This window comes from Symsagittifera roscoffensis, chromosome 1 (genome assembly GCF_963678635.1).
Source record: "Symsagittifera roscoffensis chromosome 1, txSymRosc1.1, whole genome shotgun sequence".
In the NCBI taxonomy this organism is placed as follows: Eukaryota; Metazoa; Xenacoelomorpha; order Acoela; family Convolutidae; genus Symsagittifera; species Symsagittifera roscoffensis.
The window spans coordinates 77,230,700-77,248,199 of record NC_087062.1 but is presented as its reverse complement, the minus strand read 5'-3'; the positions used below and the strand labels follow the sequence as shown (position 1 = coordinate 77,248,199).

Sequence of the window (17,500 nt, the reverse complement as noted above, 5' to 3'; positions counted from 1 at the left end):
ACCAATAATCGAGGATATTTTCGTGGATTCCACTGACAACGACTGAGTTCTTGGTTTCAAGTTCCGCAGTTACTAGATAATAACTATAAATAAATCTAACTATTAGATAACAATTCGAGCTATTATTTATTCACGTATGAACTCATTTCGATGTAAACAGAACTAACTTGTTGACAAAATTTACGTTACACGTATTTGCACACGAAGTCCATCGAATTTTTCTTAGAAGAATTAATTTACATTTTGGAACATGTTTTTAGTGACTTACAGACACCAAATTGTTCGCCTATATCTAGAACACGGTTGGGTCTCGTAATGTCAATCATTTACCAAGCTTCCATCGGTTATCATTTTATGATACTGTTCAAAATCATGAAAGTTCTATAAGCGAAAATTACAGTGACCTAGCAAAACCTAGAGAGCAAAACTAGATATCGTGACCAAACTTCACTTACCACCTTCTTCTTGATTGCTAAGCCTTTCATCGAAAACTTTACCTCTTAGAAACGCTAAAGAATTGACGTTTTACTCGTTATTATATATCCATGGCAATTTTTAATGCCAGTTTATTGCTGAAAACAAGTTTCACAGGAGTGTTTTATTCAATGAAATTGCCTGAAAACAGCCTATGACAAAAATGAAAACAAATTAGGAAAAAATGCAAAAACATGGAGATTTTTAGGGTAGTTAATAGAGTGGTTAACAAAGTCTTTAAAAATGCTCCACTCGGCTACGGGCAAATGTGAAAGTTTTTGCAATAATTTTCCAAACCAAGATAATGCTGCGATTTTTTCTTTTGACTCAATCAGGAAATTACGAACCATAAAACCATAGGAATCAAGTGACACATTCTAGGAGTACTTCGAATAAAATAATTAAAACCAGTTGAATAACTTTATTAGATAAGTTTAAAACCCCAACTAATCCACAATTATCAAACTACTGAGAAACAAGATCCTCAAAAAAATAACATTTTTTTTAAACAACACAAGTATTAGAAGGATCCAGGAGTACTAAGGAAGAAACGGATTGAAGGGTCAGGAAAACACCGTATAAAACACAGTAAAAAAACAGTATAAATTATACTTACAAAACTCCAAAAAAACTTACTTACATCGGGATAATCTGGCGTAAAAGGTCGTCTCGAGCTGTGCTTTAAAGGTAAGCTGTGGGACAACAAAGTTTTTTAAAGTGTAGCATCCGGGTGACCAACTCTTTAAAATAACTTAAAATAACCATGGCTTCTTGAAACAACTTTACAGCAGCATGAATAAACACCCAATTTTTCCGTTGTATGTGCCGTTGCCCGGGTTGACGGCCATAGAAGAAAAATGTTTAGCATACAGTTTTTTTATATGAAGTATATGGAAAAAATGCTTGTCATACAAAATTAATACAAAAAAAAATGTTTTAAAAATTTTTAATGAATATTTTTTGTCTATTTTCCTCTTTTGAAGCTTTCTGGTCATTAAAAAAGTGTTTAAAACATTTCAATAAAAATTGCTTGTCATAAAATTTTCAGGTATGAAAATTTTAAGATAATCATTTTGTCATAGATAAAACAAAACTTTCAAAAATCACCAAAAAACGTGTCTGGGTAATTTTAAAATATATGAAAACTAAGTGATATGCAATTTTTTATAAACAAAAACACAAATTTGAGTTAAAAAAATTTTTAATCCCCTTTTTGGTTGCAAACTTGCTTTTGTGCTCTAATATAAATTTTACGAAAAAAATTCTGCATGCCAAATTTGACCATTTGTGTTTTTTTTGTAAACGCAATTATTATTTTTTTGTTTCATTTGATAAGATTTTAAAAAACTTAAAAAAAAACAGGCCTATTTTCCTCAACCGCCAAAATATTCAAACTAAAAATTATCTAGCCATATACAAAAACAATTTTTTTGGTATATAATATGGAAAAAATGCTTGTTATAAATTTTCATAGTATGGAAATAATGCTTATTTTGCTTTTTTTAATACACTTACTTTTTGCTCTATGAAGTTGTATGAAAGAGTATGACAAGCAAGAAAGAGTATGATAAGCTTTTTTTGTCAACCGGGTGTGTTTGTGGTGTAGGATATAACAAAACTCAGACACTACTTTGTGTTCAAATTACGTCAAATTGTACAAATTGCGTCAAATTTGTACAAATTGCGTCGTATCGATGATCCGCTTACACGTTATTAGCACGAAAAAGATCGCACTTTAATATCCCAAATTGGCAAGTTTAAACCCCCATAACTTTTCAAAAAATGATCAAAGGTAAAATGTTTTTTTTTTTAAATTAGCGCTCAAGACGGCCATGTTTCAAAAACTTCTTGTAGCAGGGTGAAGACGTAAATTTTTTGACTGAATTTAAAGTCTATGCAGTAACTATTCCCGTTACAAAATGGATGAAACTTTCAAAAAGAATTCAATTTTTTTTAATTCATCACCCAGCAAGCCACAACAAGATAGATTTCGGATATCTAACAAAGTATTACATTAAAAATACGAAAGCACACTGTGCACTGGTTAGGCGCACAGTTTTGTATCTGTATTTTCTGGATTCCAGAGACAAGTCTTTAAACCTGTTGAAATTTTGTCGAAATGATCAAAGAAAATGAAAAAACAAAAGAAGAAAAAAGGGTCCCATGGAAACAGCTTACAGTTCATAAAATGCACAGTTTGGGCTCGTAATGTAGTTATACCAAAAAACGTTTTTCAATTTAATTTGTAACGGTTTCTAAGACGGACTAAACATACGCTGACACACTTTTAGCACGTATGATATAGCACGTTGATCATCGCAAAATATAACGCACAATAACTATCCCAAATTGGCAATCTCTAAACCCCCTTCACTTTACAAAAAATGATCAATTCTTTTCAATTTGAGCTCTGGAAACAGTACCAAGTACCTTTGGACAGATATAATAAAAATTTCGTCAAAAACTGATAGTTAATAAGTCGAAACTTGTCTGGAGATTTAAAAAAAAAGAACCATCCTGAGTAATAACATTCCGTTCTTTCTTCAAAAATATCAAGACTGCTCGTATCAGGGCAAAGCCCTGAATGTTCCGACTGCCTTTTAAGGTTAATGGAGCAGTAATAATATGTATGTAATAATAAAACAAAATGAAACTTTTTTTCTAGGATTTGAAATTTTTTATGAAAATTCATCCCCCCACACGCCATTTAAAATACAAAGGGATAAATTTTGCTCCTTGTAACAAATCGATTATGGCAAATAAGCTTCTTTGAACCAATTTGAAATGATTGCTAAGACGGATTAACTCTCCGCTTACGCGTTAATAGCGCGAAGTATATCGCGCGTTAGTTGTCCCAAATTGGCCAAAATGGCCATGTTTAAACCCCTATAACTTTACGAAAACTGATCACAGGTTAAAGATTTTTTCAAATTTGAACTCAGGACAACAATACCTTTCGAATGATATTTAAAAATTCCGTCAAAAATGGCTAGTTAAAAAGTCGAAATTTGTCTGAAGAAAAAAACCCACCCCGAGCACAAATATTCCGTTACTTTCGTATCGAAAGTCGGAACAAAAACAACACGACTAATGTATATTGAAACTGACTAATGTATATATGAACTGATAAATTGAAATAAGATTCAATGTTGCTCTAGGGAGTAGAGCGAACTTATCCAGTGGAAAATAGATAGGGTGACTTTTTATCAGAGATAAACTTGTAGCATAAACAAAAAGCCCCATTGTTTATCCAATGAAAAGTGGGATACGCGATATTACGCTGTGTTTTGGTTTTTGAATGTATCCAAGTTTTTTTTCCAAAATTAATTAACTATCAAAACCAAAGACCATTGTTGACATTTGAAACGAGATGGAAAAACACTAATTTCCTGTGTTTGTCTTTTGGGTCATTTAAAAGTGAAGCAAAATTTGCCAAGCAAATTACAGCTGAAATATTGTGTTTTTTCAAGACCTTCATTATTTAGAGCAAAAACGGCGCGGTCAATCAATCAATATATTAAACCAAAAATCTTCTTTAAAAAATCTTGTGTTTTTTCTAACATCTAACTTGCGAGCATACCAAGCTGGTAATCGTTTGGAAAAAATGTTCCTTTCAAACGTCTCCGATCGAGAAGACTATGATGAAGCATTTATTACGTCATCGGAGGCGGCTAAAGTGGTCGGGGACGACTGGGTGCTGTGGGTCCGTATCATCGTCATCCTCTGTGTCTGTCTGGGTCCACTGTCAATCATTTGTGACGTCATCGGTTTTGTCATAGGTCAACTATAAATTCTCCAACCCTTTTCTTACAATCAACAGCTTTTATCTATTTTTTTTGTTGTGTGGGCTGTATGTTTTACAGTTCTTCCAAAACTACAGCAAGTATTTTGGAGTTTTTTTGGGTCCAAGTTAACATGCTCCGTCCAAAATAGCTCCGTTAACTTAATTATAAGTTGAAATGTTCATCCAATCAGAATAGAACATAAGATTAATAGATTAAAAGCTGGACTGGAAAAACTTATTTGATCTATCGGGAGTGGGAATGATAATTTGATTCTATTTTTTTTAAAATTTCGACTCAATTTAAAAACAATGTTTCTTGAAATATGAAATTTTTCGACAAATTTTCTGATTTTTGGAAAAGTCATACTATCGGTGCAGTTGAGTATACGTTTAGTAAGACAAAATTTAGAAAAGTTGAAATAATCAACTGTCAAATTTCACATCACCAGATGTCTACTCGCACTGACAAAGGTGTTCTTAGATCGATTCCTTTTTTATGTCATATCAGGGACGGATCTAGGATTTTCTCGAGGAGGGGCGGATGATTTTCAAAAAGTTTTCAAAAATTTTGCCGACGGTTTTCTTTTTTAGGTCGACCCAATTGATTTTCCGAGCTCTCTCAAAGCACAAAAAGACCCTGTTTTGGTCAATTTTTTTGCGCCGTAGGCAAGATTTTGAAAAAAACAGGCCAAAAAAAGACGTTTTTATACACTTTTTTTTTGAATTTTTGCTGGCTAATAATGAATAAGCGTTAACCTATGATTTAATCTTTAATCAGCAATGATTTCCAAGGAAGATTGCCCAATCACTTTGACCGCAAGTTCAAAAAATGCAGGCGGCTCAAAGCATTTTGGTATATTAGCGTTCGAAAATGTTGTAGGAGAGCTCGGAATATCATTTCAATCGACCTTAAAAGATTATTGGGATTATTGCGAGAAGTGAGGTAGGGAATTGTGAGTGAGAAAAAAAACCAAAAAAACCGCTTTGAATTTTTTAACGTTTTGGTTGCTGTAGGGAGGAAGCTACCTGTGGATACTCCGACGCCTGTGATTCTTCAGTACTTGTCGGTTGCTGACTCAGTCTTCATATTACAGCTCACAGCTACATCTGCCGCATACTTGGGAAGTAAGATGTCATCATTTGTGATATTATGTTCTGGCTTCACTTCTGCCGGCATAATTTTTCCGAAGGATACTTATTTGTACCTGATGATTAATTTGTATCAGATCTGAATCAACATTCTTGATACCTAAATTAGGATATGAAATGGGTTATGAATTGTTTAAGTAATGCTGAGATTCTCTAACATTGGGGCATTTAACACCTAAATTCAGAGTGATTTTTCATATAATCCATATTCCATTCTGGAACCAATGAAGGCACATATAATCAAAAAATCTTTTTTCATAGGGAAAAGTTAAATTTCACTGGTTGCTAATAAGAGAAAATGATAATTTACTATGATCTGCAGTGCAGCTCACGCAAACACACCTGTGGTTAAGAAAAGTGAAGAAAATCTGCTCATTTTTTTGAGAGGGTGTCAAAAAGCAATTTACCCGACAAGATGATGCCTCTGAGATGCCAAAATAGCACCCATCTGTATTTTTTTAACTTGTAACTATTTCTCTTTGTAGTCATTCCGCGTCTTCGAGTGGCGAATGTGGCGGCTTGCAAGATATTCTCCTTCTGCAACTGGTTCGCACACATCGCCATGCAACTCAGCTACTCCGCTCTCAGGTCCTTTTCCACACACTCCCCCACACTCAAATTGAAATTTAAAAAAAGCTTAAAAATGGCAATTTGATAGCTGTGAAAAGCTTAGCAAAAAATAGCGCAGTTCCTGACTCGTTCACTCTTGCATACGCATGTTCATTATGACTTGCTGTAAAGTTTCCGAAAAAAAAAACATTTTTAGTTAACTTTTGAACCACATCAAATAAGATCAGGGGCTAAATAACGAGGCAAAAGTTTTTAATAAGCTTTCACAAAAGTTCATCTCTAGACAATCTGGAACTTTTTGGAATTTGAACTAGAATTTGATTTAACGAACAAAAATTTGGAGCAAAAAAAAACGGAAAAGAGTCTGGCATCCCTTATCGAAGTCTGGACCGGGTTCTGGCACTGTATCTGCCATTCACATACCACACCTGGACCAGAAGACAGGCTGTGGTACCTCTGATTACAGTGACAGCTATCAGTGCCGTCGCTTCTGTCATCCCAATCTTAGGCTACGGCATCATGCACTCCAGGTAATCTACTTTTTCATATCTAAAGTTTCACAGAGCTTAAGTTATTATTGTGCAAAACTAATCTTGCACAGCAAATATGCAAAAAACAGTTAGCCAGATACGATTTTTTAAACTAAAAAAAGCAGATTGTGACCTTCAACCTTAAAGTATGATTTTATGCACAAGGTCTTAGAACGAATCAAATGCTTCCCGAAACTCCAAATAATACATGAATCGCGCTGCAACTCGCAAATACAGACAGGACTGGTCTGCGCACGTGTTGCGACACAGACAGGACTGGTTGGAAAAGTCAATGTTGCGAGTCCAAAGTGATACGTTTCATGCCTGCTAACCATCTTTTTGATCAATAAGACCGCCTGAGTTTGAAAAATTTAGACGACCAGTTATTTAGTGGACTCAACGCTATAGTAAGATAATTTGGTTGGGTAAAACGAAGTAGGTGATAGGTCTTCATTCATGATGTAAGCTTTGGTAATAGCAGATTGAAAGAATAAAAATAAGGGATGATGATCGAAAGGATAAAACAAAGTCAACAGCTAGGGAGGGGACATTAATCGTGTTGTCAGTTATTATAAGCTCGGGTATCGAAAGAGTGGCCTACTAATTAAATTCAATGAATTCATAAAGTCTTTGAAATAACTTTCAAGAAAAACTTTGCTAAGTTTAATAACGGGTCTAATATTTGTTACACCAGGTGTCAGCAGCAGTTTAACTGAACGCTCATTGCTATCAGTGTCTTTGTATGTTTCCATGACTTTTGCAAGAGGCCATGAGCCGCGATGAGTGAAATCTTCAACTACCCACACTTAATCATTGACAAGAGCAGACACGCGGTTCCGTTTAGTTCTTAGTTATTTTTGCGGTAATTACTCTTTGAGGAATCTAATCCAGAATTGCTGTGATAAATTTGGGCAGTACGCCAAGACTTTGAAGTGTCACTTCTGAGTCTAAGAACAATCCAGGGTGAAATTTAGTTGATGGTCTATCGAGTAGAAAATGATTTGCAGTCAGTGCTAGTGAAATTTTAAGACCTGAGGGAACGTTATGTAGGAGTCTAGAATTCATGGAGGCTTCCATTTCTCAGATAAATGTGTGGAGTGACTCGTCATTAAGCGTCTGGGATCCGATAACTTTGTTCAGAGAAAGCTTGAATATCTGAACCTAACGATCCCAGCTACCGCCAAAATGTGGTGGCGCGGTTGGACTAAACTTCAAGACTATAAAATCGAAAGTATAAAACAAAGTCAACAGTTAGGGAGGGAGCATTAATCGTGTTGTCAGTTATCATAAGCTCGGGTATCGAAAGAGTGGCCTGCTAATTAAGTTCAGTGATTTCATAATTTCCTTGAAATACCTTTCAAGAAAAATTTTGCTAAGTTCAATAACGGATCTAATTTTCGTTACACCAGGTGTCAGCAGCAGTTTAACTGAACGCTCATTGTTATCAGTGCCTTTGTATGCTTCTATGTCTAAATCCAGAATAATTAAAGTTAAGAAATCTAATGTTTTTGGAAATCAATGCAAAAATGGGAGCTCAATTTTTTCTAATGAGCCTGCTCCATGCGACCAGTTTCATTTAGTTGAGAGTGTTGTAGAGTCAAACACGTAATTTCCGTGGAAAAACATAATAGCGTATGACTAGATTTAACCAATTTTTTGTCTGGGTATCGAGATCAAAATTTTTCTCAAAAAATAAGAGTTATTATGCTTCAATTTTGAAAACGTTTGTTAGTAATTTTTGTTTCGACATGTTTAGAAGAAAACAAGACCCTCGTATTAGGGCAAAGCCCTGAATAATCCGCCTGCTTTTTATCTGTCTCGATTAGTTTTTGGTAAATTTCATGTTGGCAAAACTATGAGTTTTAGGCTGATCATATTAAAATATAAGTAATACAATTTGAGTCGTGTATTAAAATAAAATAATTTAGCTCCCTCAATCGGATTGACTTTGTGGTGCGGCATATTTTGCCAAGCATGTAAATTTTAAAATGAGCAGTTTAGACAGACTCGTGTCAGGTTACTGTAGTGGTTTGCAGATCAAAGGATCGATCCCCCGAGAAATTAGAATCTTGTAAAACTGATCCGAATAAAGAAAAACTTCCGCAAGCATACATATTCTTCATTTTCTTCGAATGTCGGGCCATTGACGGAATATTTGTGCTCGAGGAGTTTTTTATTCTCCATACAAAATTGGACTTTTAAACCAACAAATTTGACAATTTTTTTATAGATCATTTGCAAAGTATTGATGTCTTAAGCTGAAATAAAAAGTATATATCTGTGATCTTTTGTCGGTAATTTATGAGGATGTTAAAGATTGCCATTTCGGCCAATTTGAGACAAAAAACGCGCGATGTATTTAGCGCTAATAACGCGTAAGAGGACATTTAAATTGTCTTTGAAATCGTTACAAAATAGACTGAGGCATGATCTTTGGTCTATTCAATATTTTACCAAAGGCAGGTTAAATAACTCATAGCGTGCTTTACATAGCGGGGGATGATTTAGAAAAAAACATTGAAAATGCTTTTGGTTTTTTTAAAAAACTTCATCGTATATTTTAATTTAAACTACTCCAAAGCAATTAAAATGCACTCGGGCTATTCAGAATTTTGTCTTGATGCGAGTTTTCTTGTTTTTCTGCTTTCGAAAAAAAAATTGGAATATTTATTTTTGGAGTCGTTTTTTTATATTCAGTCAGTATTAGTCTTCTTAACAAAGTTTTTTGACGGACTTATTTTTCATGTCATCTAAGAGATATTGTTGTCCTGAGCTCAAATTTAAAAAGATATATCACCTCTGATCATTTGTCATAAAGTTATGGGGTTTTGAAAATTGCTAATTTGGTCAATTTGGGATAATTATTCCGCAATATAATTCGTTCTTATAACATGCGTAAGCACCAATTTAATGCGTTCTAAATTGAATTGAGGACAAATTTTTAGTCCTTTTAAAACAAAAAGGGACGCTAAACCCTTTGTATCTTAAGTTTGAAGAAAAAATTGTCTTTTTTAAAATATTTCGTCAAATGATTTTGATACTTTTGCTCCTATGCCACTTATTAACGGTTCTCTTCGTTCTGGTTCAAAATTCATATCCTTACTCATGATTCAGTTCTTTTTATGCTGTAATTTTGTATTTTTTAGCAACGAGGAAGCATATGATGGAAATGGTGACACGTTCTGCAAAGCAATGCTTTCGGCCGAGTCATACGTCGACATAGTGAGTTATGTTGTCAATATGACTATTCCTGTGGCGCTTGTAGTTGTTTTCAACTGCATGATCGTGGTAGCACTGGTGAGAAAGCCGAAAGTGCAGAGCAGTGGCAGGTTTGTCAATAGTTAATTTATTAATTGAAATTAATTTTAGTCAATATTTAATCTATGGTTCAATGCCGAAAGCAATTTTGGACTAATCATAGAGTTATTTGGCTAAAAAAAATCATTTGTACAAAAAAAACTAATTCAGGGATGGCTTATGATGGAAACATTTATAAAAAAGATTCGAAATTCAGGACGACCTTTGGAAAACACGACACAGATAGTTCTCCGCAAAAACAATTTTTGTCAACCTTTGTGAAATATAATACAGGCAGTAGCGGATTTAGGGGGGGTGGGGGGTTTTTTGTCGGACGCTTTCTTCCCCTCAGGGATTGGAAGCCCCTGCCGACCCAAAGGGCTCCGCCTTTGTACTATTTTGAGATATCCATTTTTGGCTGACTGACCTTAAAATTTTTCTCGCCATCGGCGCCAATATATACTTAATTTAAGGGGGGAGCGCGCGCCAAAAAAACGCGTTTTTTTGGTCAAAAGTTTCCGAAAATTGCCTAAAAACGTCTTTTTTGGCCCGTCTTTTTAAATATTACTGCCTCATTCAAAAATATCATATAGCTTTGACTTTCAACATTAGGAAATTAAGGTCGTATCGAAAGTCGGAACAAAAACAACACGACTAATGTATATTGAAACTGACTAATGTATATATGAACTGATAAATTGAAATAAGATTCAATGTTGCTCTAGGGAGTAGAGCGAACTTATCCAGTGGAAAATAGATAGGGTGACTTTTTATCAGAGATAACCTTGTAGCATAAACAAAAAGCCCCATTGTTTATCCAATGAAAAGTGGGATACGCGATATTACGCTGTGTTTTGGTTTTTGAATGTATCCAAGTTTTTTTTCCAAAATTAATTAACTATCAAAACCAAAGACCATTGTTGACATTTGAAACGAGATGGAAAAACACTAATTTCCTGTGTTTGTCTTTTGGGTCATTTAAAAGTGAAGCAAAATTTGCCAAGCAAATTACAGCTGAAATATTGTGTTTTTTCAAGACCTTCATTATTTAGAGCAAAAACGGCGCGGTCAATCAATCAATATATTAAACCAAAAATCTTCTTTAAAAAATCTTGTGTTTTTTCTAACATCTAACTTGCGAGCATACCAAGCTGGTAATCGTTTGGAAAAAATGTTCCTTTCAAACGTCTCCGATCGAGAAGACTATGATGAAGCATTTATTACGTCATCGGAGGCGGCTAAAGTGGTCGGGGACGACTGGGTGCTGTGGGTCCGTATCATCGTCATCCTCTGTGTCTGTCTGGGTCCACTGTCAATCATTTGTGACGTCATCGGTTTTGTCATAGGTCAACTATAAATTCTCCAACCCTTTTCTTACAATCAACAGCTTTTATCTATTTTTTTTGTTGTGTGGGCTGTATGTTTTACAGTTCTTCCAAAACTACAGCAAGTATTTTGGAGTTTTTTTGGGTCCAAGTTAACATGCTCCGTCCAAAATAGCTCCGTTAACTTAATTATAAGTTGAAATGTTCATCCAATCAGAATAGAACATAAGATTAATAGATTAAAAGCTGGACTGGAAAAACTTATTTGATCTATCGGGAGTGGGAATGATAATTTGATTCTATTTTTTTTAAAATTTCGACTCAATTTAAAAACAATGTTTCTTGAAATATGAAATTTTTCGACAAATTTTCTGATTTTTGGAAAAGTCATACTATCGGTGCAGTTGAGTATACGTTTAGTAAGACAAAATTTAGAAAAGTTGAAATAATCAACTGTCAAATTTCACATCACCAGATGTCTACTCGCACTGACAAAGGTGTTCTTAGATCGATTCCTTTTTTATGTCATATCAGGGACGGATCTAGGATTTTCTCGAGGAGGGGCGGATGATTTTCAAAAAGTTTTCAAAAATTTTGCCGACGGTTTTCTTTTTTAGGTCGACCCAATTGATTTTCCGAGCTCTCTCAAAGCACAAAAAGACCCTGTTTTGGTCAATTTTTTTGCGCCGTAGGCAAGATTTTGAAAAAAACAGGCCAAAAAAAGACGTTTTTATACACTTTTTTTTTGAATTTTTGCTGGCTAATAATGAATAAGCGTTAACCTATGATTTAATCTTTAATCAGCAATGATTTCCAAGGAAGATTGCCCAATCACTTTGACCGCAAGTTCAAAAAATGCAGGCGGCTCAAAGCATTTTGGTATATTAGCGTTCGAAAATGTTGTAGGAGAGCTCGGAATATCATTTCAATCGACCTTAAAAGATTATTGGGATTATTGCGAGAAGTGAGGTAGGGAATTGTGAGTGAGAAAAAAAACCAAAAAAACCGCTTTGAATTTTTTAACGTTTTGGTTGCTGTAGGGAGGAAGCTACCTGTGGATACTCCGACGCCTGTGATTCTTCAGTACTTGTCGGTTGCTGACTCAGTCTTCATATTACAGCTCACAGCTACATCTGCCGCATACTTGGGAAGTAAGATGTCATCATTTGTGATATTATGTTCTGGCTTCACTTCTGCCGGCATAATTTTTCCGAAGGATACTTATTTGTACCTGATGATTAATTTGTATCAGATCTGAATCAACATTCTTGATACCTAAATTAGGATATGAAATGGGTTATGAATTGTTTAAGTAATGCTGAGATTCTCTAACATTGGGGCATTTAACACCTAAATTCAGAGTGATTTTTCATATAATCCATATTCCATTCTGGAACCAATGAAGGCACATATAATCAAAAAATCTTTTTTCATAGGGAAAAGTTAAATTTCACTGGTTGCTAATAAGAGAAAATGATAATTTACTATGATCTGCAGTGCAGCTCACGCAAACACACCTGTGGTTAAGAAAAGTGAAGAAAATCTGCTCATTTTTTTGAGAGGGTGTCAAAAAGCAATTTACCCGACAAGATGATGCCTCTGAGATGCCAAAATAGCACCCATCTGTATTTTTTTAACTTGTAACTATTTCTCTTTGTAGTCATTCCGCGTCTTCGAGTGGCGAATGTGGCGGCTTGCAAGATATTCTCCTTCTGCAACTGGTTCGCACACATCGCCATGCAACTCAGCTACTCCGCTCTCAGGTCCTTTTCCACACACTCCCCCACACTCAAATTGAAATTTAAAAAAAGCTTAAAAATGGCAATTTGATAGCTGTGAAAAGCTTAGCAAAAAATAGCGCAGTTCCTGACTCGTTCACTCTTGCATACGCATGTTCATTATGACTTGCTGTAAAGTTTCCGAAAAAAAAAACATTTTTAGTTAACTTTTGAACCACATCAAATAAGATCAGGGGCTAAATAACGAGGCAAAAGTTTTTAATAAGCTTTCACAAAAGTTCATCTCTAGACAATCTGGAACTTTTTGGAATTTGAACTAGAATTTGATTTAACGAACAAAAATTTGGAGCAAAAAAAAACGGAAAAGAGTCTGGCATCCCTTATCGAAGTCTGGACCGGGTTCTGGCACTGTATCTGCCATTCACATACCACACCTGGACCAGAAGACAGGCTGTGGTACCTCTGATTACAGTGACAGCTATCAGTGCCGTCGCTTCTGTCATCCCAATCTTAGGCTACGGCATCATGCACTCCAGGTAATCTACTTTTTCATATCTAAAGTTTCACAGAGCTTAAGTTATTATTGTGCAAAACTAATCTTGCACAGCAAATATGCAAAAAACAGTTAGCCAGATACGATTTTTTAAACTAAAAAAAGCAGATTGTGACCTTCAACCTTAAAGTATGATTTTATGCACAAGGTCTTAGAACGAATCAAATGCTTCCCGAAACTCCAAATAATACATGAATCGCGCTGCAACTCGCAAATACAGACAGGACTGGTCTGCGCACGTGTTGCGACACAGACAGGACTGGTTGGAAAAGTCAATGTTGCGAGTCCAAAGTGATACGTTTCATGCCTGCTAACCATCTTTTTGATCAATAAGACCGCCTGAGTTTGAAAAATTTAGACGACCAGTTATTTAGTGGACTCAACGCTATAGTAAGATAATTTGGTTGGGTAAAACGAAGTAGGTGATAGGTCTTCATTCATGATGTAAGCTTTGGTAATAGCAGATTGAAAGAATAAAAATAAGGGATGATGATCGAAAGGATAAAACAAAGTCAACAGCTAGGGAGGGGACATTAATCGTGTTGTCAGTTATTATAAGCTCGGGTATCGAAAGAGTGGCCTACTAATTAAATTCAATGAATTCATAAAGTCTTTGAAATAACTTTCAAGAAAAACTTTGCTAAGTTTAATAACGGGTCTAATATTTGTTACACCAGGTGTCAGCAGCAGTTTAACTGAACGCTCATTGCTATCAGTGTCTTTGTATGTTTCCATGACTTTTGCAAGAGGCCATGAGCCGCGATGAGTGAAATCTTCAACTACCCACACTTAATCATTGACAAGAGCAGACACGCGGTTCCGTTTAGTTCTTAGTTATTTTTGCGGTAATTACTCTTTGAGGAATCTAATCCAGAATTGCTGTGATAAATTTGGGCAGTACGCCAAGACTTTGAAGTGTCACTTCTGAGTCTAAGAACAATCCAGGGTGAAATTTAGTTGATGGTCTATCGAGTAGAAAATGATTTGCAGTCAGTGCTAGTGAAATTTTAAGACCTGAGGGAACGTTATGTAGGAGTCTAGAATTCATGGAGGCTTCCATTTCTCAGATAAATGTGTGGAGTGACTCGTCATTAAGCGTCTGGGATCCGATAACTTTGTTCAGAGAAAGCTTGAATATCTGAACCTAACGATCCCAGCTACCGCCAAAATGTGGTGGCGCGGTTGGACTAAACTTCAAGACTATAAAATCGAAAGTATAAAACAAAGTCAACAGTTAGGGAGGGAGCATTAATCGTGTTGTCAGTTATCATAAGCTCGGGTATCGAAAGAGTGGCCTGCTAATTAAGTTCAGTGATTTCATAATTTCCTTGAAATACCTTTCAAGAAAAATTTTGCTAAGTTCAATAACGGATCTAATTTTCGTTACACCAGGTGTCAGCAGCAGTTTAACTGAACGCTCATTGTTATCAGTGCCTTTGTATGCTTCTATGTCTAAATCCAGAATAATTAAAGTTAAGAAATCTAATGTTTTTGGAAATCAATGCAAAAATGGGAGCTCAATTTTTTCTAATGAGCCTGCTCCATGCGACCAGTTTCATTTAGTTGAGAGTGTTGTAGAGTCAAACACGTAATTTCCGTGGAAAAACATAATAGCGTATGACTAGATTTAACCAATTTTTTGTCTGGGTATCGAGATCAAAATTTTTCTCAAAAAATAAGAGTTATTATGCTTCAATTTTGAAAACGTTTGTTAGTAATTTTTGTTTCGACATGTTTAGAAGAAAACAAGACCCTCGTATTAGGGCAAAGCCCTGAATAATCCGCCTGCTTTTTATCTGTCTCGATTAGTTTTTGGTAAATTTCATGTTGGCAAAACTATGAGTTTTAGGCTGATCATATTAAAATATAAGTAATACAATTTGAGTCGTGTATTAAAATAAAATAATTTAGCTCCCTCAATCGGATTGACTTTGTGGTGCGGCATATTTTGCCAAGCATGTAAATTTTAAAATGAGCAGTTTAGACAGACTCGTGTCAGGTTACTGTAGTGGTTTGCAGATCAAAGGATCGATCCCCCGAGAAATTAGAATCTTGTAAAACTGATCCGAATAAAGAAAAACTTCCGCAAGCATACATATTCTTCATTTTCTTCGAATGTCGGGCCATTGACGGAATATTTGTGCTCGAGGAGTTTTTTATTCTCCATACAAAATTGGACTTTTAAACCAACAAATTTGACAATTTTTTTATAGATCATTTGCAAAGTATTGATGTCTTAAGCTGAAATAAAAAGTATATATCTGTGATCTTTTGTCGGTAATTTATGAGGATGTTAAAGATTGCCATTTCGGCCAATTTGAGACAAAAAACGCGCGATGTATTTAGCGCTAATAACGCGTAAGAGGACATTTAAATTGTCTTTGAAATCGTTACAAAATAGACTGAGGCATGATCTTTGGTCTATTCAATATTTTACCAAAGGCAGGTTAAATAACTCATAGCGTGCTTTACATAGCGGGGGATGATTTAGAAAAAAACATTGAAAATGCTTTTGGTTTTTTTAAAAAACTTCATCGTATATTTTAATTTAAACTACTCCAAAGCAATTAAAATGCACTCGGGCTATTCAGAATTTTGTCTTGATGCGAGTTTTCTTGTTTTTCTGCTTTCGAAAAAAAAATTGGAATATTTATTTTTGGAGTCGTTTTTTTATATTCAGTCAGTATTAGTCTTCTTAACAAAGTTTTTTGACGGACTTATTTTTCATGTCATCTAAGAGATATTGTTGTCCTGAGCTCAAATTTAAAAAGATATATCACCTCTGATCATTTGTCATAAAGTTATGGGGTTTTGAAAATTGCTAATTTGGTCAATTTGGGATAATTATTCCGCAATATAATTCGTTCTTATAACATGCGTAAGCACCAATTTAATGCGTTCTAAATTGAATTGAGGACAAATTTTTAGTCCTTTTAAAACAAAAAGGGACGCTAAACCCTTTGTATCTTAAGTTTGAAGAAAAAATTGTCTTTTTTAAAATATTTCGTCAAATGATTTTGATACTTTTGCTCCTATGCCACTTATTAACGGTTCTCTTCGTTCTGGTTCAAAATTCATATCCTTACTCATGATTCAGTTCTTTTTATGCTGTAATTTTGTATTTTTTAGCAACGAGGAAGCATATGATGGAAATGGTGACACGTTCTGCAAAGCAATGCTTTCGGCCGAGTCATACGTCGACATAGTGAGTTATGTTGTCAATATGACTATTCCTGTGGCGCTTGTAGTTGTTTTCAACTGCATGATCGTGGTAGCACTGGTGAGAAAGCCGAAAGTGCAGAGCAGTGGCAGGTTTGTCAATAGTTAATTTATTAATTGAAATTAATTTTAGTCAATATTTAATCTATGGTTCAATGCCGAAAGCAATTTTGGACTAATCATAGAGTTATTTGGCTAAAAAAAATCATTTGTACAAAAAAAACTAATTCAGGGATGGCTTATGATGGAAACATTTATAAAAAAGATTCGAAATTCAGGACGACCTTTGGAAAACACGACACAGATAGTTCTCCGCAAAAACAATTTTTGTCAACCTTTGTGAAATATAATACAGGCAGTAGCGGATTTAGGGGGGGTGGGGGGTTTTTTGTCGGACGCTTTCTTCCCCTCAGGGATTGGAAGCCCCTGCCGACCCAAAGGGCTCCGCCTTTGTACTATTTTGAGATATCCATTTTTGGCTGACTGACCTTAAAATTTTTCTCGCCATCGGCGCCAATATATACTTAATTTAAGGGGGGAGCGCGCGCCAAAAAAACGCGTTTTTTTGGTCAAAAGTTTCCGAAAATTGCCTAAAAACGTCTTTTTTGGCCCGTCTTTTTAAATATTACTGCCTCATTCAAAAATATCATATAGCTTTGACTTTCAACATTAGGAAATTAAGGTTACCATTTCGAAGTTATTATCGGCGATCAAAAAGTTTTTGAAAATTTTCACGATTGTTTTAGACACCTCTAATCAGGGCGGATCTAGGATTTTCTCGAGGGGGGGGGCGGATTTTCAAAAATTTTCCAAATTTTGACGACCTTTTTTTTTTTTTAGGTCGACCAAATTGATTTTTC

The 17,500-nt window shown here is 35.1% G+C and overlaps 2 protein-coding genes across 2 annotated transcripts; both read left to right on the top strand.

Annotated features, from left to right (window-relative positions):
- Window positions 1-4,078: 4,078 nt before the first annotated feature.
- LOC134839952 (beta-1 adrenergic receptor-like) lies at window positions 4,079-10,536 on the top strand. The gene is made up of 6 exons (XM_063855584.1): window positions 4,079-4,253; window positions 5,273-5,383; window positions 5,893-5,995; window positions 6,361-6,507; window positions 9,654-9,836; window positions 10,530-10,536. The coding sequence occupies exons 1-6, from the start codon at window positions 4,079-4,081 to the stop codon at window positions 10,534-10,536; spliced, it is 726 nt and encodes a 241-aa protein (XP_063711654.1).
- A 439-nt stretch (window positions 10,537-10,975) lies between these two features.
- On the top strand, window positions 10,976-16,749 carry LOC134839941 (beta-1 adrenergic receptor-like). Its single transcript, XM_063855573.1, has 5 exons — window positions 10,976-11,150; window positions 12,170-12,280; window positions 12,790-12,892; window positions 13,258-13,404; window positions 16,551-16,749. Exons 1-5 carry the CDS (start codon window positions 10,976-10,978, stop codon window positions 16,747-16,749), a joined length of 735 nt encoding a protein of 244 aa, XP_063711643.1.
- The last annotated feature ends 751 nt before the right edge of the window (window positions 16,750-17,500 follow it).